Raw genomic sequence first — 24455 nt, 5'->3', positions numbered from 1 at the left:
CAATTGAACATGAGGGGTGTTTTAGACTAAGTCTATTGAATATATCAACTAGTCGAGTCTGGACGGGCGGGCGGAATGGATGAGCGAAAGGTGCCGTACCATGTAGTGGCGAATATCCCGAGTCACAACTAAATAGACCTCGAGGTGACTGAGGGACCTTGTCGAGCACTGTTAAATCGAATTGCTAAAAAAATATCACTCGTTTAATATTTGATATAGCACCATCACTTGAAAACCTATAAATTTGTTTTGCATATATAAATTGAATTATTTGTCAAATTGATTTAAATAGGAAGGTTTTATGAAGATGTAAATGTATTAGAATTTTCTGCTGATGTGATGGGACAACTTTTTAATTCAAAAATTTCCAACTAATCTCTTAATTAATAATCCAACTTGTGACAAATAAATGGTTATCTTAATGCAAATTCTATCACTTATGGTGAGTGGATTGCATCAGTGACACCTAAAATTTTGGCCATTATTTTTCTCACTGTTTTCGAGTCATATACACTTAGAACTAATTTTTTTTTCTTGGTCCCCAAAGAAATGATCTATCTGTCGGAGTAAGATTTGAATTCCTTTGACAATAGTCGTGAGATTGAGTTTGTCATACATCCTAATGTGGTTTACATCTCTCGTATAATTTATAAATTATTATACGAGACTGTAGATTTAATTTATCCAATACACTTATATAGTTGGTTGCGGGTTCCTTCAATAAATAAAAAAATAAAATTCAATTGATGATTTATGCGGTAAATAAGTCAATAAAAATGTGCTATAAGTTTCTATCGATATTTAATTTAGATATTACATAAACAAATCTTATTATATGCCTCTCATTTTCCATTGACTTAAAAACACAAATTTCCAAAGTCTTGAGTCTTTTTTTTTTCTTTTTTCCTTTTCAACAACTCTTGAAATATATCTAAATAAAATAAAAAATTATCTTTTTACGAAGGACCAGCCCGTGTAATATCTAATTGCTAAGAAAAATCCTCTTGTTAAAAACAACTAGCAAAATAGAACATAGGGGGTCCTTGCTATTTTTTTAAAACAATATTTTTTCTTGGCAACTCGAGATTATACATGGGTTTTACATGTGCAATTAACTCGAATAAAATTATTTTTTTTAAGGAAAAATAAAATTACTAGAATAATAGCATTATTATTATTATTATTATTTGTCCATCACATTCTATGCAGAGAAATGCAGAACCACTGAGCAGCAGTACACCTAACTTATGTGTTCTTATATATATATATATATATATATATATATATATATATATATATATATATATATATATATATATATATATATATATATATATATATATATATATATATATAGACTTGGCACATTTGTTCATATCATATTTAAACTCTCCATACAGAAAAAGAAAAAGGAATTAAAATAAAAAAATAAAAAAATTATTGACTCTTTTTATTTTCATGCAGATGGAAAGGTATGAAATTTTAAATAAAATAGGTTCTGGTAATTTTGGTGTGGCCAAGCTTGTCCGAGATATATCCACCGGTGACCTATACGCAGTCAAGTATATCGAGAGGGGCAAAAAGGTCTTTTTTCTTTTCTTTTTTTTTTGGTTATTAAATTTCTGATTTTTATTTTTATTTTTTTAGTTGATATTTGAATTTTAATGTCTTTATTGAGATGTTTAATTTTTTTTTATTTTTTATTTATTATTATTATTATTTTTTTGTAGATTGATGGACTTGTTCAAAGGGAAATCATGAACCACAGATCCTTAAACCATCCGAATATCATAAGATTTAAGGAGGTAATTAATAATATAAAGCTATAAATCCTTTTGTGGTTACCACTAATCGATGATGAAAATGACTAATTTGCCCTTCTGCAGGTGTTGCTCACCCCAACTCACCTAGCCATTGTGATGGAATATGCTGCAGGAGGAGAGCTTTTCGGACAAATTTGTAATGCCGGGAGATTCAGCGAAGACGAGGTCCCGATTTTTTTTTTAATTTTTTTTTATTAATAAATTTTGCTACTAATTGTGAAGATTAATTATGTTAATATTGCTTAATTAATGTACTAATATGTTTCGATTTTGTAATTTCGTTTTAGGCAAGGTTTTTCTTTCAACAGCTGATATCTGGAGTGAGTTACTGCCATTCCATGGTAAGTATAAGCTGATATATCTAATTATCAAAATACTAATTAATATTAAAACAAATTGAAACATTATTTATTTTAATTTGATGAATGAAGCAAATTTGCCACCGTGATTTAAAGCTCGAAAACACGTTGTTGGACGGAAGTCAACCGCCTCGTCTCAAAATATGCGACTTCGGATATTCTAAGGTGGTTAAATTTTACCTAACCAAAAAAATTTGTAGCTTCAGAAATTTCGGTTATTGACTCATTTTGATCGAATACTTTAGTCGTCGTTATTCCACTCTCAACCTAAATCGACCGTTGGAACTCCCGGATATATTGCACCGGAGGTTTTTTCGAGAAAAGAATACGATGGCAAGGTATTAATTAGATAAATACTTAAATAATATCCTTAATCATTTTTGTAAAACAAAAATAAATAAATACAAAAATATATATATTTTTCTTGGTCAGATTGCAGATGTTTGGTCATCTGGGGTTACATTATATGTAATGTTAGTTGGTGCTTATCCATTTGAAGATCCTGATGATCCACATAATTTCAAGAAAACAATTAATGTGAGTTTAAATTGTTTAATTCATATATTTAATAAATATGTATATATATATCAATTTAACAATTAAAAAAAATATTGATTTCATATTTGTTATGTTTATTTGATTTTTTTTTTCTTTTTGCAGAGAGTACTCACTGTTCAATACTCAATCCCAGACTATGTTAGAGTATCGAAGGAATGCATAAATTTAATGTCTCGAATATTCGTTGCTGATCCCGAAAAGGTTGGATATATTCGAATTTTAATCATAATTTTTTTTTCAATAATAATTATCCGTTTTGAATTTAATTCAATTGCTATATACATAAATTGATCTCGTTTACGATCGTTGTGCAGAGAATAACCGTTGCGGAAATTAAAAACCATCCTTGGTTTCTAAAGTCTGCAGAATTAATCGAAGGAGAAGAATTAGCTAGTGTCGAAATTCGAGATAAATACGCTTCTCAAAGTATGGAGGAAGCATTGGCTGTAATAGAAGAGGCTAAAAAAACGGGAGACGGCTCGAAAACGAGCCGTCTTTTTGTCGGAGGGAGTATGGATTTTGATGAACTTGATAGTGATGAAGAAGATGTAGATGATATAGATACAAGTGAAGATTTTGTTTGTGCATTATAAGGTTCGATTTTGTTATCATAATTAAATCCATCATTGTAAGAAATAACTTGTTTCTATTTGTAAATATCAAGTATTATCATTTATTTATTTTACCATACTATTAATTATTTTATAGTATCTATAGATATTATTGAAATCAAAATTATAAATAGTATAAATTAAGACTTTTAATTAAATATTTGGTTTTATATATTAAATGAAAAATATTTTTTTTATCAAATTTATATATACCAATATAAATTCAAAAATACTTTAGGAAAAGCAACAATTCCTAAGTTCTTCAGAAATTCTTTCTTTTAAATATCTTTGTTTAATATATTATGTCACAAAATCATGGAACCTATCAAATTAATTTGTGATTATTGACTTATCTAGTTTGTTACTATTATTTTCGATAGTAATAGACTAATACTCTATAACCACTCGTAGAAACATGTAGTAATCCGTAATCATCTATACTCAATCGTACTCATACGATTTAAAATCTTAACTCCCTCTTCGAATTCTAGCCAGTCAGCCGTAGACACTCACAGTAATCCATAGTCTGATAGTTAGTCACAGTTATCATCACTTTTTTAGAAATGAAAACATAGACGTGCAACCACTGCCACGATATTCGTCACCACCACCATAGCCATTGCAGTCCCTATCGCCATAATCACCATCCACCCATCCACCGTAGCCGCGACCCCAAATATACCCATGAACACGTTGATTTTTTTTATGTGTTTTTAACTCTCTTATTTTTCAAACTAAATTTTAGTTATGGTTAAGTGCTTAGTGGGCTAAGTAGTGCTTAGTGGGTTAAGTATAGTAGTTAGTGGGTTAAGTAGTGCTTAGTGGATTAAATTGTGAATTTTATCTTAACTTCTAAACTAACCCACTAACCCATTTTCTTGAGTGCTCTTGTGGTTGGTTTTCTTGCAGATCATGGGCTGAGGAGTGGAAGCTTGAAATGTCTATAAATACCGATTTCAATACTCATGGAAATTGATCGATTCCAAGAAACAAAAAACCGAGAGCTGAAAAGAAAACATGAGTGTTTTAGAGTGGTTTTAGAATCGGTCGTTTGTACTCCTCATGAGTACATTTTTTACGTACTTCTCATAAGTAGATTCTTTGTAGTCTAGATTGTTTAGTATATATTTTTCTAGACTTGGTTGTAAGAATGATCAAGATAGTGATTCATTCATAAGTTCTTTACGTACTCCTCACGAGTACATCTTTGAAATCTAGAATTTTTAATATTTTTCTTTTAGTATCTAGATTTGATTGTAAGAATGATCATGAGAATGATTCATTCGTAAGGAAGAAGTTTTCGCACCTCTTCCGTTTGTATTCTTGGAATACTGATTTGAATATATTTTTTCCGTCCTGTAAAGGGCAAGTTCACAAGTCTTTACTTGTGAACATTTTTTTAATTCTGAGTATTGTTCTTTTGTTTTTATATTTCCGCTGCATGTTTGGTTAAGTGTTATAACACTTAAGACAACACCTCTGTATTAAACGAATTCGGGAACCTCATAGCCGTCGTCGTTGCCTCCCCTATCGCCATAACCACACTCTACTGTAACTGCCTCCATAACCACTCCCACTATGGTGGTGTTTGCAAATGATTATTTAAAGGGTAAATTACACCCACAGCCCTGAGGTATGCTTAAATAACTGTAAGGTCCATGTGGTAACGATAATTACACTCACCCCCCTGAAAGGTAGTTAAAAACTCTAACGGGATAATGCATTGGATACGTTATTACGATAGAGTTCTAACGGACTATTGGTTTAGGAAGTGGTGAATACAACAAAGAGTTATGAGTGATTTAAGAAATATTGGGGGAGCCATGTCACCCATAACTACCCATAACTCTATGTTATCTCCATAACTAGCTAAAAGTAATAGTCCATTAGAACCCTATCGGAATAATGTATCCAATGCATTATCCCGTTAGAGTTTCTAACTACCTTTCATGGGGTGAGTGTAATTATCGATACCACAGGGACCTTACAGTTATTTAAGCATACCTCAGGGGTGTGGGTGTAATTTACCCTTATTTAAAAGCAGAAGTTAGTGATTGTGAGTTAAGTCAGTTTTAAGTGCTTATTTCTAAAAGTTGGGGGAGTTTGCAAATATTCCGGAAAATAAACTTAAATAGAAAAAGCAGGTTATGGGTGTTTTTAAAAAAATAGCTTAAAGCAGATTATTTTAAGAGAAACAAAAGTAAAAGCTGAATTTGCAAACACTTGAAAACAAATTATGAGCAAAAAAAGTTCATAATCACTTTAAATTCAAACACCACCTATATCTTTTTTATATCATTTTATAGTGAGTAGTACTTCTAGCTGAGTGACTATTCTCTTGGTAGAGCAATTTTCTTTCCTCAGTATTTATTTATTTAGAATTGATCTTTCAATATTTATATAATATAAAACTCATATGTATAAATAAACAAATATCATTCCTTTTGACCCATGGTAGTAAGCCCGGCCCAAACAAAACAAGAGGTCAGTTTATAGTCCCGGCGCATAACGTATGTATTTATTACATTTCAAAGAATTTCTGAAGCCCCACTCGACGTGAAAACCCTAGTTAAGAGCAACATATGGTACAAAGTACATGCTCATAACCAAAACATTAGCTCATATCCCTATATTAAATAAATTGCCTCATGTTCTTGGATCATTGTGTCAAAAAAGATGAAGTTTAACATTGCAAACTGGACCTCATATCCCTATATTAAATAAATCGCCTCATGTTCTTGGCTCATTGTGTCGGAAAAGATGAAGTTTAACATTGCAAACTGGACCACTTGTTGCCAGAAGAAGCCAGAGATTGTCTTTTCTTGCACTCGCTCCACATTTAAAGATTTTTTCTTTCTCGACAATAATATTTTCATTTATAAAATTGCTTTTCATATATGCGACAAATATTAGTTGAACACATTTTGTTTAAGCGCTAGTTTCACGATTCATATATTTATCGTCTATCAGTACATCCAAATTCAATATACCGAGAATTTGCTATGAAATTGATGATAAATTTTACTATAACGAGAGTTTAACAATCATAAGCATAGAATAATATTGATAACAAACCAAATCTTAATTGTAAACTAGTTGCTTTTGATTAAATTAATTTTTTTCTTCAAGTTAATTCCGTAAATTATTTTACCAAACTTGTTTCCTTTTTATAGGGTCTAAATGAAGAGTGCAACCTCCATCTTTCAAAATAAATTGTGAGTGCCAATTTAATCCTAGTATTGGGAATAAATTTCTAGAATACTCTATTAATGCTATATATAAACTAGTAATTCACCCGTGCGATGCACGGGATCAATTTTTTTTTTTTTTTAATTATTTTGGATAAAATTAAACGAACGAAAACTTTGAACAATTGACATACATGTAAATAATACCAAAAAAAAATGTTTTATTGAATCAAAATATACATTTGTTTGTGATTCAAATTCGCTGAAAATCTTTTTGTGAAACAACATTGCTCGTAAAGTTAGTTATATCGCCCGATTCTGAATTGATAGATATCTTTATCTCAAATCTACTTTTAACTCTGGATATTGCAGCGTACAATTGCCTATGCCACCCTAATATTGACACTAATATTACACTAACAACAACTACTACTACTAATACTAAAACCAACATTGATAATACTAATACAAATACTAATATTAATACTAAAATCAACACTAATAATACAAATATTAATATTAATCCTAATGTTAATACGATGATTAATACTAATAGTCTAATACTAACATTAATATCAACACTACTATTAACCAACACTCATTAGGAGAGGTGGTACCTAGCATTTACCAATAGGGTAAAGGTCTAGCGTTCGAGTCCCCCCTCCTCTACTTCCCCGAGTAATGGACTTGAATTTACTCAAAAAAAAAAAAAAAATCATCACTGATATTAAGAGTAAACTGCAAAAACTACCCCTGTGTAATCTCGAAATAGCAAAAACCCCCCTGTGATAAATAAACTAGCAAAAACCTCCCCTGTGAAATTATTTAAATAGCAAAAACCCCCCTATGGAACTATTTGAGGGTTGACTTGATATAAAAAGACACAAATACCCCTGGAGTCTTGCAATTAATAAATTCTTATATTTTATAAATATTTTACTTATTCTATTTAAAAAATAATCAATTTAGTTGTTTACTATTTTTTTTAATTTCTAAACAAATAAATTAAAAAGAATAAATATACATATAATATGTATATATATAAATACATTTTGAGGGACAATTTTGTCATTTAAAGTCTCAAAAATCAGCTAGGGGGGATTCTGCATTTGACTAAATTTCACAGGGGGGTTTTTGCTAGTTTATTTATCACAGGGGGGTTTTTGCTATTTCGAGATAACACAGGGGTAGTATTTGCAGTTTACTCCTGATATTAATAATAATACCACTAATACTAATACTAATATTAAGATTAATGTTAATGCTAATACGCCAAGACAAATATGAATTCGAATACTAATAATGATAATTATAATGATAAGAATACTGACTCATACTAATATTATAGAAAGTATGTAACGTTCTAGAGAAGCCCTAGTATTTTCTCTTAGTCATTTTTATTTATTTAAAATTGATCTTTCAATATTTATAAAATAAGTATAAAATTCATCTTTCAATATTCATATGTATAAACTAATACTACTCATCTAAATATAAAATTGATCTTAGCCCATGGTAGTAAGCCCGGCCCAAAAAAATAAAATTGATCTTAGCCCATGTTAGTAAGTCTGGCCCAAAACAAAACAAGAGGGCCCGGCCCGTAACACATATAAATTTATTACACTGCAAAAAATTTCTTCAAACCCCCCATTCGACGTAAACCCTAGCAAAGAGCGGCCTCTGTTCGGTCCTCCCCTTCGACTATTTTAACATTAAATAATAATGAAAACAAGAAATAATTATTACTACTTTTACATTATATAACCAATTTTTTTTTAAAACAATAAAAATAAGAAAGTGATTGCCCAACCGGACCACTGGTTGTCAGAAGAAGCGGGAGTGATTGCCCAACCGAACCATTGGTTGTCAGAAGAAGCTAGAGATCGCCTCTTTGCAATCGCTCCACATAGAAGATTTTTTAATTTCTCGACAATAATAGTTTCATTTATGAAATTGTTTTTCACATCTGCGACAAACACTAGTGTTTCACATTTTGTTCAAGTGCTAGTTTCACATTTCACATATTTATCGTCTATCTATATATCCAAATTAAATATACGGAGAATCTTCTATGAAACTGATAATAAATTTTACTATATCGAGAGTTTAACAATGGTAACGATAAAATAAAATTGATAACACACAAACTCTTGATTGTAAACTAGTTGATTTTGATTGAATTAACTTTTTAATTCAACTTAATTCCGTAAATTAATTTTACCAAACTTGTTTTCTTTTTATAGGGTCTAAATGAAGAGTGCAACCTTCGCCTTCAAAATAAATCATGAGTGCCAATTTAATCTTAGTATTGGGAATAAATTTCTAGAATACTCTAAATTATTTTATAGAAAGTATGTAACATGTTATATTTTATAGAAAGTATGTAACGTTCTAGAGAAGCCCTAGTATTTTCTCTTACTCATGTTTATTTATTTAAAATTGATCTTATTTTCTCTTACTCATTTTTATTTATTTAAAATTGATCTTTTTATATTTATAAAATATAAAATTCATATATCTAAAGTATAAAATTGATCTTAGCCAGGCTAGTAAGTCCGGCCCAAAACAAAACAAGGCCCGGTCCGTAACAGATATATATATTTGAGAATTTCTTCAAACCTCAGTTGGACGTCCAAACCCTAGCAAAGAGCGGCATTCTCTCTGTGTTCGATCCTCCACTTCGAAGAAGATGAAGGTAATTCTCACTCACTAACAACCATGAAATTTATAAAATGTTCTGATTTATTATATGCACAAATTTATCTGATTGATTTTGGTTTTTGTTTGTTTTTTGCAGTTCAACATTGCTAATCCGACCACCGGCTGTCAAAAAAAGCTCGAAATTGACGATGACCTGAAACTGTATGTAATAATTGTCTTTCGTTCTTATTTAATTATTCTTTTCTTTATTTTGTCGCTATTGATTCATCTGCTGTTTGATCATTTACACGTTTTTGGCTAATTCATTTCTAGCTGTCCAATAGACGATTATTTATTTTTTATTTTTTTGATCGTGAAATAGTGTTCGATTGTACTGGGTAATTCATTTCCAGCTGTTCCTTGGTTGAATATTTACTTTACATATATATATATATATATATATATATATATATATATATATATATATGTATATATACAGATATCGATTATTGTTTGAAATGGAATTGTGTTTGGTAAATCAGCTTAGTTTGCAGATAGTTTAGCCACTGTTCAAGGTTAATTGAATTTTTTTCCCCTAATTACTCGACCACAATTCGTTCATAGAATTTGAAAATGTAAGACATGTGTTCATTTACTAAATTATATTCCCTCTTCAAAGAGGATCAATCATTCATCGTATCATTTCGTTTGTTCAATATTTTTAGTTTCCCTTTGTCTTTTTATTACCATTAACCAGATGCAGTCTACTGCATCCAGCATCGACGTTGTCGTTCCATAATGAGAACATAGCATGTCTAATGATACAATAGTAGAACCTCGATAAATTAATAACCTCGATTAAATAATAGTTTCTCTTGGTCCCGACTCGTTGAAAACATGTTAAACTATTAACTCGATAATTTAATGATTTGCTAAATTAATAGAATTTTCCCTAGTCCTGACTCTATTAATTTATAGAGGTTTAATTGTATATCCTTTGCTTCTTTTGATTTCAGTCGGGTATTCTGGGATAAGAGGATCTCCCAGGAAGTCAACGGAGATGCATTGGGCGAGGTATGCTCGTCTCCCACCAAGTCAATTATTTAATATTTACAACCATTATCCTTTAACAACATAATTTCAATTAATTATTATTTCAGGAATTCAAGGGCTACGTTTTCAAGATTATGGGAGGGTGCGACAAGCAAGGCTTCCCCATGAAGCAGGGTGTCTTGACACCTGGCCGTGTCAGGCTCTTGCTCCACCGAGGTTCCTATAATTTCAACCCTTTTATTTTAGTTTCCGATTTTATTTTTCACTTTTGTCAACTCCATGTGTTTTAAAATAAAAAAATAGGTACCCCGTGTTTCCGAGGGTACGGAAGGAGAAACGGAGAGCGAAGGAGGAAGTCCGTTCGAGGGTGCATCGTAAGCCCTGACCTCTCTGTTTTGAATTTGGTGATTGTGAAAAAGGGAGACAACGATCTCCCAGGTTTGACCGATGTCGAGAAACCTAGGATGCGTGGTCCAAAGAGGGCTTCGAAGATTCGCAAGCTCTTCAACCTCTCCAAGGATGATGATGTCAGGAAATACGTCAACACTTACCGCCGTACATTCACCAACAAGTCTGGTTAGTTTCGAACTCACCAATTAAATAACAATAATGAATTGGGTTTTCAGTATTTCATTTTATTGCTGCCTCCGTTTCAAAAAAAAGTGTCTCGGTTATATGTAACTCAATTTGTATATGTCTTGGTTTACTTAATTTTATTTATGTTCCGATTTATCAGGCAAGAAAATAAGCAAAGCACCGAAGATTCAGAGGCTGGTCACTCCACTTACATTGCAGAGGAAGAGAGCTAGAATCGCAGACAAGAAGAAGAGAATCGCCAAGGCTCAATCCGAGGCTATTGATTACCAGAAGCTTCTTGCAAGTCGTTTGAAAGAACAGAGGGAAAAACGTAGCGAGAGTTTGGCTAAGAAAAGATCTCGACTCTCTACTGCTTCTAAACCATCCATTGTTGCTTAAGTTTTTAAGTACTATATATCTTTTTATGCTGCAATTTGAATATTTTGTTGTTTTTTTTCTTTCTAAAATGATATGACATTTTTGACATTTTTCGAAGTTGTAAAAGGATGTTCTTTGAATTGTTCTTTCTTTAGCTGTTCTTGTTTTTTTTTTCTATTAAGATTTTGGAATGGTGTTTGTTTTAATTGATGTTTGTTAGCTTAATATGTATACATTTTGTTATTAACCTTAGTTTCGATCCAAGCCAATGTTACACAGATGCGCGTCATTTGAACTTTTGATTGCTTTGTCACTACCAACACCTCCTCTGTGCTGCTGCTGTTCAAACCCTCACTCCAGAAAATGAATAATCCTCACTGCATATCCAACTTAAATTTCTAATTGTTTTAATCCAACTTAAACTTCTAATTATTTTATTGTTTTAATCCAATTTAAACTTCTAATTATTTTAAAATAAATAGTATATTTTTTTTAACGAATTAATTTAATTTATTAGTTAATATTTGGAAGAGAGATGTTTGAGAATTTGTTTTGATAAAGAGATTTTTTGGGATTTGATTTGATATATATTATTAATTTATTAAAATATGGAAACTTTGACTTGGATTTATACACATAAATTATAATATGGAGAGACCTACAGCAAATTGCCCCGTTTAAATAAACATAAAAAAAGGGTTTTTTGCAAGAACCACCCTTGTGTAATCTCGAATTGCTGAAAAACCCCCTGTGTTAAAAAAATTAGCACAAACCCCCCTATGAAAATTAGTCAAATGCAATAAGGACCCTACGAGCTTGACGTGCGATACACTCGCGGTTTGTGAGATTGGAGGTGTATTTTTGGCATGAAAAGACATAAATACCCTTCAACTGAAAATTTCTGAAAATTGTTGATTCACCTCGGAATTTTCATAAGCCTAAAAAGAAGTTTCCAAAATTTTCAATCCAGTCCCTGCTAGTTTCAAAAAGACCCTCTCTTCAATCTAAAACCCTGTGGACAATCTCTTCGTCGGATTATCAAAAAAAGCCTCCAAATCTTGACCCCTTTAACAATAAAACAACTTCATTTCATTCTTCTCCAATGGATCTGCAAATTAAAGGCTCAGAGACGAGGTGATTTACCTCCATTCTCTTTGGCACCAAGGTCCCGTTAGAGCAGCTGTCGCCGCCGCATTCCCCGCCGCGGTTGGAATTCACCACGGCGGCGCTGCTGATAAGACGAATTTTTTTTTTTCCGTTGCTTTTGTATTCGTTGCTTTGTGTTTGTGTGCGAGTGTCCGTGTTGCTGGGTATTTTATGGATTTTATCGGGAAACTTGTGACAATGCATTTCATAAACCGTCCTCTTCTTCTGATCTCTTCCTCAACGGTGAGTTTTGTGAATCTGAGAAGGAATGGAATGAAAGAGATGAAGAAAATTGGTCTGGGGGATTATTTTCCTTAATTTAAGTTGAGGGTAGTTTTGTTATTTTACATGAGTCAACAACAAATTTTCATCTAAGGGGGCAGTGTGCTTCATAAAATATAATATAGGGGGGTCGTCGCTAATATTTTTAACAGGAGGACTTTTTAGGCAATATGAAATTACACAGGGGGTTGTATGCAATTAGCTCCATAAAAAAATTCATTATAGGAAATAATGAAAGTACATGTAAAAACATAATAATACACGGGGAAAGAAATTAAAGAAAGACAAATAATTTGAATGTTAATGAACTAACAAATTTATTGTTACATAACGCTATAAATATAAAATAAAATTTATTCAAATACATTGAATAAAGTATATATGAATCTCTATTATAAATCAATAAATACTCGAATTACTTTGTTTTTATTATATGCTCAACTTCAGTAACCTTAACATTTTCTTTGTCGAAATAAAGTTTACAATCATCGCAAGTATAATCAAAAGATGGAAAAACATAAGTAAAATTTTGTAAAAATACATCCATACAATAAATATGGATCATATATTTGCAGGCTATACAACGTCACATGACTTCTCCCTTGCCGATGTCGCCGCATATGACATAGACACCATCCATCGATTTTCAAAAAACAAAAACAAAAACATGAGTTAGAAGAATTTGTACTGTAGCAAATTAAATCATGTCTGAAATGTGTTGGGAAAAGGTATTTTGGAAGAAGAATTTAAAAGATAAAGTGATTTGATTTTGTATTTTAGTGAAGACAATTTTCACTGTAGCGGTCAAATCATGTTTGTTAGAGAGAGAAATATTTGAATTTGTTTTGGGGAAAGTTTTTGAAAATAGTGTAGAAAGATAATTTTCATTTTGGGGAAATTGTGAAAAGAATTTGAAAACGTTAACAAACATAGCCTATATATTTGTATATATTTCAATAGATAAAATAATAAACAATAAACAACAAATGACATGTTTCGGATGAACATGCCGAAAATTTAAGAAAAATAAAATACAATTGCAAAACATTAAGACGAAAAAATAAAATATTAGGTAAGTACCGTGGTTTGATGCAATTATAACAAAATGTGTGAAGGAAGAATGAGGTGAATGGGTTAGGATCAAGATGATTTATACTCAACTTTAACATCCTAAATAAGTTAATAAAATAATGTTAAGGAAACTGCAATTTATTGTATTAATTGATGAAAGTAAATCATGAAATTATATGGTTAATATTTGACCAAAATTATCAATCTTGAATAACTATGATATTCTTATAAGGTTCATCTTATTTATGGTATTACAGTTTACGTTATTAAGCATTTATTTTCCATGGTATTCAATTACATTAAATTTCATCTTGTCCATTTAGTTAATTACCGTTTGAACAAGTAACGGTGAAGTAATCGACACCATTGCTGTCAGTTTCTTCATCAGCCTTACAAATTGGGGAATCATCTTATAACCACAATTCTGCTTCTCTTCAGGCTCAGGCTAATAATGTGAGTACAACTCGAAGCTCTGTGGATTTGAGGAATATGTCTTCCCAAAGATCTGACGGTGCGTATTTAGTTTCACCAAATTCGCTCGGCCTCAATACGAGATATATGTCAGCGTGCGTATATTCCAAGGCCAAGCGATGGTTCCTCGTATAGTTATGTTGGATCTTCCAGGTTGTTGATGTTGAATGTTGATGAAGCTGTCTATGGCTGATTGTGTTGAGTTCATTTGTTGCCCCCCATACTAATGGGATGCATGTTTTAGGGGTGACACCAAAATTGTATATTGTTATTATAGAATTTTGATATTTCTGCGAGGTATCTGTATATGTAGTTTGAGATTCTATACTGAGAACATTCCAAAGTATTTCATAAAGATCAATCATAGTTAAGAATGTCGTGACGAGTATTCAGACTTGTGTATGTATATATATAGAGGGGTATTCTTTGTGTCCCGAACAGTGAATATTTGGAAAAGAGGAGAAAAAAACTATTGTTCACATCCAAGTGCTAAAGCAAAGCAGAAACAAGATTTGTATGGTATTTACTTTCTTCATTCAAATAAATAACTGAGATTAAATACGACAAAAGAGGACGGGAGTAGGAATTTTAAATGGTATTTTTCTCTAGATGAATGAATAGGGGGGGTTTTTGGTGTTTTCACAAGAAACTCTCGATGTCGACTTCCATATAGGAGCATGGGTCTGGAATGCCAAAATTATCCAACACCTGAGATCACAAACATGATATATAACATATGTATGGTGAGTAACCAACCCAAAGGAGTAAATTATAAACTGAAAATCACAAAAAAAAAAAAAAGAGTTGATATGGCTACCTGTGGGTGCACGATTCCAAAAGTGCCAACTTGCTTTCCTTTGTATATGATGCTTGCTTGTCTACCTGGAAGAAACTCGGGCTCCTGCAGACATGCATACAGTGATGATACAATACAGTTCGCTTTCAAAAGCTAAAATATAAAACGTACATTTGAACTGAGTATGTAGTAGCCTGTTTTATCCCCAGGTGATACAAATGGATTTCCAGTCACTTCCATTACTCTATCCACAAGACCGTGTATCAGCTGAAAAAACAACAATATCAATCACAATTACTTCATGTTAAACACCCAAGTCTTTTTAATTGAAATCGAGATGTTGAAATCTTTACAAAGATGTAACATGCAGACCATCATCACATAGGACCTATCTTAAAACTACATGCAATAAAAGCATATTGTAAATGAGTTGTCTAGGTGTATTAAAACGTTACAAATATGTACCTCAAATCCGGAGGTAACCCCACAATATACAGCTGCAAGATGGCGACGATTTGATGCACCAACATCTTTCGTCTCATCTAATAGCACCACATCACCCACTTCAAAGATCTAAATCCAAAGAAAATGGATATATATGTGAATTGAAGAACTGAGGTAATGCAGAAAGACAAGGCACAACAGGGCAACATTTCCAAACCACATGATAACATCAAGTATTTTTTTCTCAGACAAGTATACTAACAAATGAGACAGTTTCACAAACTGATATTAGCCATGCAAGAAAGAGACAGTATCAGACAAGACATGATGGCAAATGTGAGATCAATTTCAAATTTATGTGATTGCTAATATGTAAAAGAAAGGGCAGAGGAAAACTTCTCTTACCAAGTAATTAGTACTTAACATAGTCAGTAATTGAAAAATCCTACTCAAAGCTAACAAGACCTTTACTTCCATGATTATAACATAAACAAGTCAACAGCATCGGATTTCTTATTCATCGGAATTTTTGGCCAATCCGGGCGACAGAGATCTGTTCAGCTAATTATATACAAAACAACAAGCATATTAAATTTTCTGATATCTTAAATTGGTTTAGCAAAAGATCAATTTATAGTCTGCAATGATTATACAAACCCATAACAGCAAGAATAGTAAATGTTCTCATACTTTAATTGGTTTTGGGTGGTCTTTACTATGCCCAATACTTTTCAATATTCCGTTCATAAGGCTTGTGCGAGAAACCTGCAAAAGTTAAAATAAGATTATCATAAGGAAAATAAAGAAAAAGAGAAAAGCAGTTCCAAAATGAGAATAACCAACCAAACCTCAAACTCTGCAGTACGAGGATTTCCATTTATTACTGCAGTTGACTTGTCATCCTTCCGGTTAAGCATGGTGAAATTTTCTTTGTATGAACATAATATAAATAATAAGACCTCAGTATAGCCAGCCATGGCAATCTGAAAGGCAAAAATACAATTTCAGATTAAAATCAAGACTGTAAATGAACAGCAAAACCAAGAAATGCATAAGGTTCTACGATACCTACCTCCTCTTTAATAAGATCAGTGAACTGATTCAATATCTGTGGCTTCACGGATGGAATTTTTTTTTTGGGGATTTCATTGTAGCCATAAGAAATTCCGAAATCCTAGAGAAGTGGGGGTAAAGAGAATACTTGTGCGCATCAGTACAAAAACAGGCCAATAAAGACAACCTTCTGTGACATAAAAAGACATCAAAGACAGTAAGTACCTCAGCCACATCAATAGGATGAAGAATGTCACTTCTTGTCGGAGGAACAGATATAGTGAAACCAGTTTCATTATTTTCCAGTACAGAGTGCATTGCGTGCAGTTGCATTTTATTCAACGAGCGAGCAACCTGCAATTCAATTCACAATCTAGTTATCAATGTTATGGTGCGAGTGCCCAGGAGTACGTAAACCACACCTGGCAAGAGAATAGCGTACAAGAACTTATCCAAGTGAGACACCAAAAGTAGTGATGCAGCCTTGAGGTATCATATAATATAACTTGTTGAAAAGTATATAACAATAATGAGCAACAGTTGGTATACCTTGATGCCATGCAAATGAAGGGAGAAACTCACAAACATCAACTTGAAAGGGGCTATAATTGACAATAATCAAGACACAGAATATGATATGATACCTCGTGGGCTGGCAGAGAGACTCCAATTGTACTGCTGATGTAAGATAAGTTCACCATCATTTGGTAAAGAGACAGATCAGGGGAAATGTATGATTTTCCATCATCGTATATGACTTCAACAGGCTCCACCTCAAACTTCCTTTCACAATACACTGAAAACATGGTTACCTGCATAAACACACAAACAATGAGTAACAAGAAGAAAAAACACATTCCAAGAATTACAACACTGGTTCTATTCTCCTTGTTACCATTGTGTTTAAAACAATATTGGCTTTTGTCAAATCTGTGGCAGTGCATTCAATGAAGACATTCTTTGTCTTCAAACTAATGGCGGAATGTGCACCATTAATAATTGGAGGCAATGACAAAACAGTTCTGCAGAAAAAAATGCATAGGTTTTGTAAGATTATCATCAAGCATAACACTAGCAATATCTGAAAACATGATAAGTCATGGTATCATAGACATAAGACTTTCTGGAGCGAGCAGGAGAATACCTGGTCATATTTAAGGTGACAGTAATGTATAAGTCTAGGACAAAGTGAAGATCTGATTTCAGAAAAAAAAATATACTACCTGCTACGATCATATATGACTGGGAAAACCGGCGAATTCTCAATTATATGCAAGAATTTCTTCAATTTCATATCTGACTGCAAGACAAAGTTACGAATATATATATATATATATATATATATATATATATATATATATATATATATATATATATATATCACAAAATATCAGCAATAAATGCATATACAATTAAGTGATAAACAAATGGATCCAACTGTACATGACAGGAATTTTATGGCAATTAGGACAAAGAACCATATGAAGTATAATCAATTGTAGGACTCACCTTGTAAAATTGCATTAGTTCATCAGCTCTGAAGTTCTTCGTCTGAAAAATAGCAGATTTCAAAAGTTCGGCATGATATTGTAAATATAAGTTTATGATATTGGGTAAAAAGTTGATGAACGAGACACAAGATAACACCTATAGTCTTAGGCTCTTCGACAGACAGATTTTAAGTGATGCATTTTCATTTAAGCTTGTATGAAGTGTTAGAAAAATGTGCATACCAAACACTATATAGTGCCATTAGTTTTAGTCATAGCAACAAGAAACTGCTTGCAGCATCACTACATTTTAGTTGAGAAACTTATTGTGAAGTTGACTCCTATAGTAGCACCGAATCAATCTCAAATAGAGGCTACAGAAAAGGCCTAAACATAAAAGTTTGGGTACCTGTTTCAGTGGAATAAAGTTTATCTCCGGTGGTGGTAATGCCTGGAAATTACACAGCATAAATTTATTAATATTTACTTTCAAATCAAAATATATTGGAGGTTTGGAATAGAATAGTATGAGCTGAAAACAAGAGAAACATTATTCTGCTTGGAAACCAGGTTCTTAAATTGATTTCATGTGGTAATAGAAACACTGGGAACGGAAAGTTTAAGCTGCATATCGTGTTTGAAATTATAATACAAACAAAAAGAAGCATCGGACTATACCTCGTATGTGAAAGGGCCTTCTATCGTATCCAGATCATGTGTGCCAATAGCAACAAGGGTTCTTCGCCTACATAGATACAAGCATAATGAAATAAACCAAAAAAGTTCAAATACTACGATAATATAGCCACTCAATGGAATTAACTTACCATACGACTTTCCTTAATGTTTCATAAATTACTAATTATTAGTAAGATGAATTCTTACTCAGAGACAAAAATTATTTAAGAGGTAGTCTATAATTAAACCAGAAAAATACCGGCAGATATTCTGATGAAGCCGATCTTGAAGATCAATGAAGCTATTATATCGAGCTTCATCAAATGTAACACCTCTTAAAACAGCACACACGACATATGGGCGAATCTTTGATGTCTGCAGTGAGAGAAACCACTATTAGAGCAACGGAAAAATAAGCATCTAAGTTGATGATACCACCAGCTAGGTTTCGGCAGTGCAAACCTCTGATTTAACATGCATTTTGAGCATAGATTCCTGACTGATGTTTGCCAAACTATAGGTAGGTATTGGATCAAGCCCTTCAAATATGCGCAGAGCTTGAGCCAACCCCTCGAGACAAAGCAAATCATATCTGCAATTATAATTTTTAAGTCCAGTAAAAGACAACCCATTCACCACATTTCAGACTAGGTAAAATCTCCTGATTCTAATTATTAAAATCTAGTAACTTATTCCACTTTTACAAACTATGAGCCTTCTTTCCAAGTTCCAACAATTGTAAAGTAACTCATTCCGATCAAACCTAACATCAGCTTGCGACATATGGATAAATGATTATTTATATTAAGTAGTGAACGAATTACCTGTTGGCTGGAACTTCAATTTTATAAATCACTTCCTCATCTTCACATGGCTTTTCCTCATCTAAATGCTTCTCTTTTCGTAAAATGGCCTTTTCTGTTGTCTGGTTTCACATTAATCCAAAGAAAATTTTCTCAAAATCCCAAAATTCTGAGTTTCACAAATCTTTATGAACATGTAGATTTCTTGAAAATTGATGTTCCAAAAAATCAAACTCCAGTCTGTCCCAAATTAATTCATCTAAATACTAATTTTCACATACCACATCATCGAGCTCAATGCCGAACTTGAAGCATAAATCGTCGAACTCTTCTTCGGCTATAGGCAGCGAAAATAAGGGGAAAAAAAACAAAAAATCAGATACGGCTTATCGGAAGGAGTTATACATGCACAAAGAGAAGTCATAGTGACTAACTGTGGGTTTTCGACAAGCATTATCATATTAAGAAATTTCTCCGAACCCAAGCATCCTCGATACTAACAATCTAATAAACTGGTACAGAATCTCCATCAATTATATGGGACTGACAACTGAGAAAATGCAATATATAATCCCAAATCCAATAACTTACTGATTGTACAAATCGAAGCATGGCTGAATACAGAGATTATCAAGGCAACATAAATCAAAATAACACTCTAATGATGACGGGGCATAACTAGACATGGGGTAAACCAAACTGGTTGTTGCGGCGGAGGGGGGGTTTGGATATCATAAGGTAGATAGTAGCAAGGTGAGAATGTCTTGTTTTTGTAATTAAAGATGCATCCATACGGCAATTTACACTTATTATCCGGATTGACGAGTTCCTTTGTGTCCGTGAAATAGATAGAATCCGGCAAAAGATTCATCTTTTTCATTTGGTGATGATCCATTCCTTCAACGACGAATCCGTGTCCCGTAGAACCGATGAAGAACGTCATACCATCCAATGTACCATCCATGCGCCTCAACTCTCCTTCCGTCTCGATTATTTCGTCGACATCAAAACCAATTGCATTGTGCCGCACAAGAAAAAGCCGATTGGACAACTCAGCAAACACTAGGTATTTCTTCTCTTCTTCATCGTCGGTCATCCTCGTCATCTTCCAATTCCAATTCATTTTAGGAGAAAACCTGTCCTCGAGATCCCAACTCTCTAACATGCCAAACTTGGTGACGCAGAACAATTTCTCTCGCTTGCTGGAATACACAAAATCATCGTACTTGTAATTGACACCGATGTGAATCCACTTCTTACTGAAGTCCGGGCAGCAGTATGCCAGCCTGTCTTGTGGACCGTATGACATAATCGCACGACAGCTCTTGTTCCATCCGGCTTGATCATTTGATAGGATTACCTTTCTCGGTTTGTACAATTCATGTTTAGATGATATTATTTTGGGATTGGGATTGGGATTGGGATTGGGATTGGGATTGGACAATGTTTTAACTCGGGGAAGATTTACGCAATGACGAAAGAGAGGATTGTGGAGAAACATACGAAAGCAGCCTTCTCTCACGCGCTGCCACTTGCACAAAGCTACCCACCCGTGGGAAGATCCGACCACTGCACCATCTTCTCCTCTCACACGTAAACCTTGATTTTCAGCTACGCTGTAAAACATGTCAACCCCATCTTCTTCACCGCAACCGTCTTTAATCATCAGCCATGGCTCCACACCATATGCTGATGCTTTTTTTTGTGCTGTATTAGATATCCAATTACGATAACTCGATCGCCGGGATATCAACGAAAGCGCCATTTTTTTTCTTTTTTTTTTCCCTCAACCAACAAACAAACAATCAATCAATCAATCAATCAACTAACTGTAGGTGCGGCCCAATGCTTTGAAGAGGCGATCTCTGCCAACGCTAACGGTAGGCATGGTTGGTGACTTTGCGGTGGCGTATCACAGTTGATCTTCGTGCGACCAGGGAGTTTTCTAATGTTTATTGCGCTTTTGCCGAGTTTTCTAATGTTTATTGCGCTGCAGTAAAAAAAATGGGCCCTGTTTCGTAATCTAAGATTTAGGTTTTCAGGCCCAATGACCTGACCGTGTACATACATTATTATTCCAATCTAGTTTTGATTTTTCGATTTTCTCACCCAAAATTTATATTTATAATATCAATATTATTATGTATTTTATATTGTAGCTGGATAAAAAAATGAAATTCATATCCGAAATTAGGCAAAAGTTTTTTTTCATTTCAATTTCCAAAATTTCGATTTACGATTATTTTTTTATGATTTCATCCCGGCACTCATAATATTGATAACACACCAACTCTTGATTGTATAGTAGTTGATTTTGATTGAATTAATTTTTTAATTTAAATTAATTTTACCAAACTTGTTTTCTTTTTATAGGGTCTAAATGAAGAGTGCAACCTCCGCCTTCAAGATAAATCATGAGTGTCAATTTAATCCTACTATTGGGAATACATTTCTAGAATACAATATTAATCTATATAATATATAAAAGTTGAATTGCATAGCTAATTGATTGACATTTGGCAATTTCAATTGATGACATGTCTTCAATTTCATCCCAAGTGGCGAATTGGTTGGTCGAAATAAATCATCAAAAAACATGTCATCATTTTCCAAAATTAAAGATAGTTAAATATGTTTAATTATTTTATTAATATATTTATATCCTACCATATATAAAATGCTCTAAATATATCAACTTTTTTGAAAACCCTAAATAAATTTATTTTTGAATTTAATTTTATAAATAATTTAATTTTAATTTAGTTAAATTCGATTTAAAATCTTCTCTTATCATAATTGGATGATTGGTGGTGTTACGAATTTTTTTAATTTTAATTCATAAACTTGGATTTATATTAAAACACATATTGTAGAATAAATTATTTGATATTATACATTTTACATGAACATGACTAGAGAATATGTATTTTTTTTTACTAATTTACTATTATATATTAATATTATCTATAAAAAAAGATAGATATGTGTTTGAATTTACTATCTTGCGAAAATTGACACCATTTGTTATGCCATGTGTAGAGTAATATACTCCCACTTATTTATCATATTGAAAATTATACTACATGAATTTCATGTTATTATTTAAATAATTATTTTTTTCTTCACTGAAGAATCCAGTGACAATAAATTTTACGATTGATTTAACTTTTTAAATTATATACTAATTAAAATACGAATTTTATCATGATTATACTAATAAATTGAATGACCTAAGCTAAGTTTAATCAATTGATAAAAAAATGAATTGATTTTATATATTTCAAAATATAATAATTCTAAATCTTTGGTATTAAATTCATTTTTATTTAATGGCTAACATTAATAATATCAATTGTTTTGTTTAAAATGTATAATGATCGTATATACTATATATTGTATTCCACTAATAAGGATTTCATTATGACTCTAATAAATATAATTATGGAAATATCTAGATCAACACTAACCCAAAAGTATCAAAATGAGTTTGCAAATATTTATGTGCTATTTAATATTTTATTTTGATATTTATATAAATGTATTTGCTCCAACCATAGGTATTAAATCGTTGTTAATTAAATATATCTAATTGCCACATGTTATTTTCTAAATGGACACTGAGGTGGTTGAATTCATAACTCATGTTTGATATTTTATTCACCATGATTGCATAATGTATTTTTACATTTGAAAGATGAAATATCAAAATACCTCATTTCATAAATCTAATGGAATTAAAAATTACTATTTTGGAGAATAAAAATGGTGGTTAAATGTTTTGATAGCTCATTTAATAATCTCACTCGAAGTGCTCTTGCCGTATATAGTTTATATTAATAATTTACCTAATGTTTTTTTCCCTCTTACATCAACCGCTTATGGTATGATTTTTGAAGGAATTTTTTTATTACGTGAAATATTCCAATAATGCTTATTATACCCTGCACACACGACATTTCTTTATGGTACTTTTTAAATACAAAAATTACCCTCAGGTGAACTTTACACGAAATATTTATTCTTCTTAAATAACACTTTCACAATTTTTTATTATTACCATGACCACCCCTGAGGGTAATTTTTAAGTTTAAAAAATATGATAAAAGAAATGTCCCGTCTGCAAGGGTAGACTCCATATTTTTTGGGATATTATATAGAATAAAAAAGATTCCGTACAAAAATCACACCATAAGGGGGTTGTGTAAGACATAGACAAACATAAGGGGAATTTTAGTAATCACCGATAAGTGGGGGTGTTTTCTGTAATTTAGTCTAAGTTCAGGAGGATTTTCATAATTTATCTTATTAACAATGATTATTGTTCTTTTACGTCTTAATGTTTGCTTATACCCTTATAATATTTTATATAATTTTAATGTCAATTTGATAATATAATTAAATATTAATTTCTAATATATTTAATATGTGTTTTTTTATGGTTCAACTACCACACATAAGAAATTTGATATAAATATTCGAGATTGAATAGAATTATTCTTTTTTATACTAAATAATAGATCATTGCAAAAACAATTGTTGCAAAATTAGAATTTTTGATTATAATTATAATTATAATTATAATTATAATTATAATTATAATTCTTTGAATTAGTATTAGTATTAATACTAGAAATAGGATTCAAATTGTAATTATGATTAATATAATATTAGGATTAGAATTATAATTAAGATTATGATTATGCTTAGTACGATAATTAGTGACATGTATTAGTATTAGGATTATGATTAGCATTAAGTTTGGGATTAGAATTATAATTAAGATTAGAATTAGAATTAACACTAGCATTAGCATTAACATTAGTATTATTAGTATTAAAATTATTAGGCTTATGATTAGTGTTAGGAATAGGATTATGATTAGGATTAGGATTAGAACTATGATCAGTGTTATGAATAGAATTAGGAATACGATAAGGATTTGGATAATATTAGAATTACAATCATAATTAGCATTAGCATAATAATTAGCATATCTAGATTACATTAGCATCAAAATTACTATTAGCATTAACAT

At 31.8% G+C, this 24455-nt stretch overlaps 3 protein-coding genes across 5 annotated transcripts; 2 read left to right on the top strand and 1 right to left on the bottom strand.

Moving 5' to 3' along the window:
- The first annotated feature begins 1366 nt into the window (after positions 1-1366).
- On the top strand, positions 1367-3440 carry LOC105961096 (serine/threonine-protein kinase SAPK2-like). The gene is made up of 9 exons (XM_012985336.2): positions 1367-1584; positions 1731-1805; positions 1887-1988; positions 2111-2164; positions 2255-2347; positions 2428-2520; positions 2615-2719; positions 2843-2941; positions 3055-3440. The coding sequence occupies exons 1-9, from the start codon at positions 1459-1461 to the stop codon at positions 3331-3333; spliced, it is 1026 nt and encodes a 341-aa protein (XP_012840790.2). The 5' UTR covers positions 1367-1458; the 3' UTR covers positions 3334-3440.
- Positions 3441-9105: 5665 nt separating this feature from the next.
- Positions 9106-11392, top strand: LOC105961129 (small ribosomal subunit protein eS6). Its single transcript, XM_012985370.2, has 6 exons — positions 9106-9234; positions 9337-9401; positions 10196-10253; positions 10340-10448; positions 10536-10808; positions 10969-11392. Exons 1-6 carry the CDS (start codon positions 9229-9231, stop codon positions 11205-11207), a joined length of 750 nt encoding a protein of 249 aa, XP_012840824.1. The 5' UTR covers positions 9106-9228; the 3' UTR covers positions 11208-11392.
- A 3189-nt stretch (positions 11393-14581) lies between these two features.
- On the bottom strand, positions 14582-21377 carry LOC105961086 (phenylalanine--tRNA ligase beta subunit, cytoplasmic). 3 transcript variants are annotated; one of them, XM_088826217.1, is made up of 20 exons: positions 20012-21377; positions 19855-19932; positions 19702-19757; positions 19442-19542; positions 19080-19209; positions 18877-18992; positions 18618-18684; positions 18349-18390; positions 17959-18000; positions 17673-17749; positions 17345-17471; positions 17094-17261; positions 16675-16803; positions 16469-16570; positions 16245-16379; positions 16087-16161; positions 15418-15525; positions 15124-15219; positions 14974-15057; positions 14582-14864 (listed from the first exon to the last, which is right to left on the bottom strand). In XM_088826217.1, the coding sequence occupies exons 5-20, from the start codon at positions 19104-19106 to the stop codon at positions 14796-14798; spliced, it is 1464 nt and encodes a 487-aa protein (XP_088682343.1). In that variant the 5' UTR covers positions 19107-19209; positions 19442-19542; positions 19702-19757; positions 19855-19932; positions 20012-21377; the 3' UTR covers positions 14582-14795. The 3 variants fall into 3 exon arrangements, with proteins under 3 accessions (XP_088682343.1, XP_088682344.1, XP_088682342.1); XM_088826218.1 differs by lacking the exon at positions 19855-19932; XM_088826216.1 differs by lacking the exon at positions 19855-19932 and having other exon boundaries at positions 21251-21346.
- Positions 21378-24455: the final 3078 nt, after the last annotated feature.

The sequence above is a fragment of the Erythranthe guttata genome, chromosome 12, assembly GCF_056151865.1.
Source record: "Erythranthe guttata isolate IM_541 chromosome 12, IM_541, whole genome shotgun sequence".
NCBI classification, from domain to species: domain Eukaryota; kingdom Viridiplantae; phylum Streptophyta; class Magnoliopsida; order Lamiales; family Phrymaceae; genus Erythranthe; species Erythranthe guttata.
The sequence above is the reverse complement of the archived record's forward strand: the minus strand, read 5'-3'. Positions and strand labels throughout refer to the sequence as shown.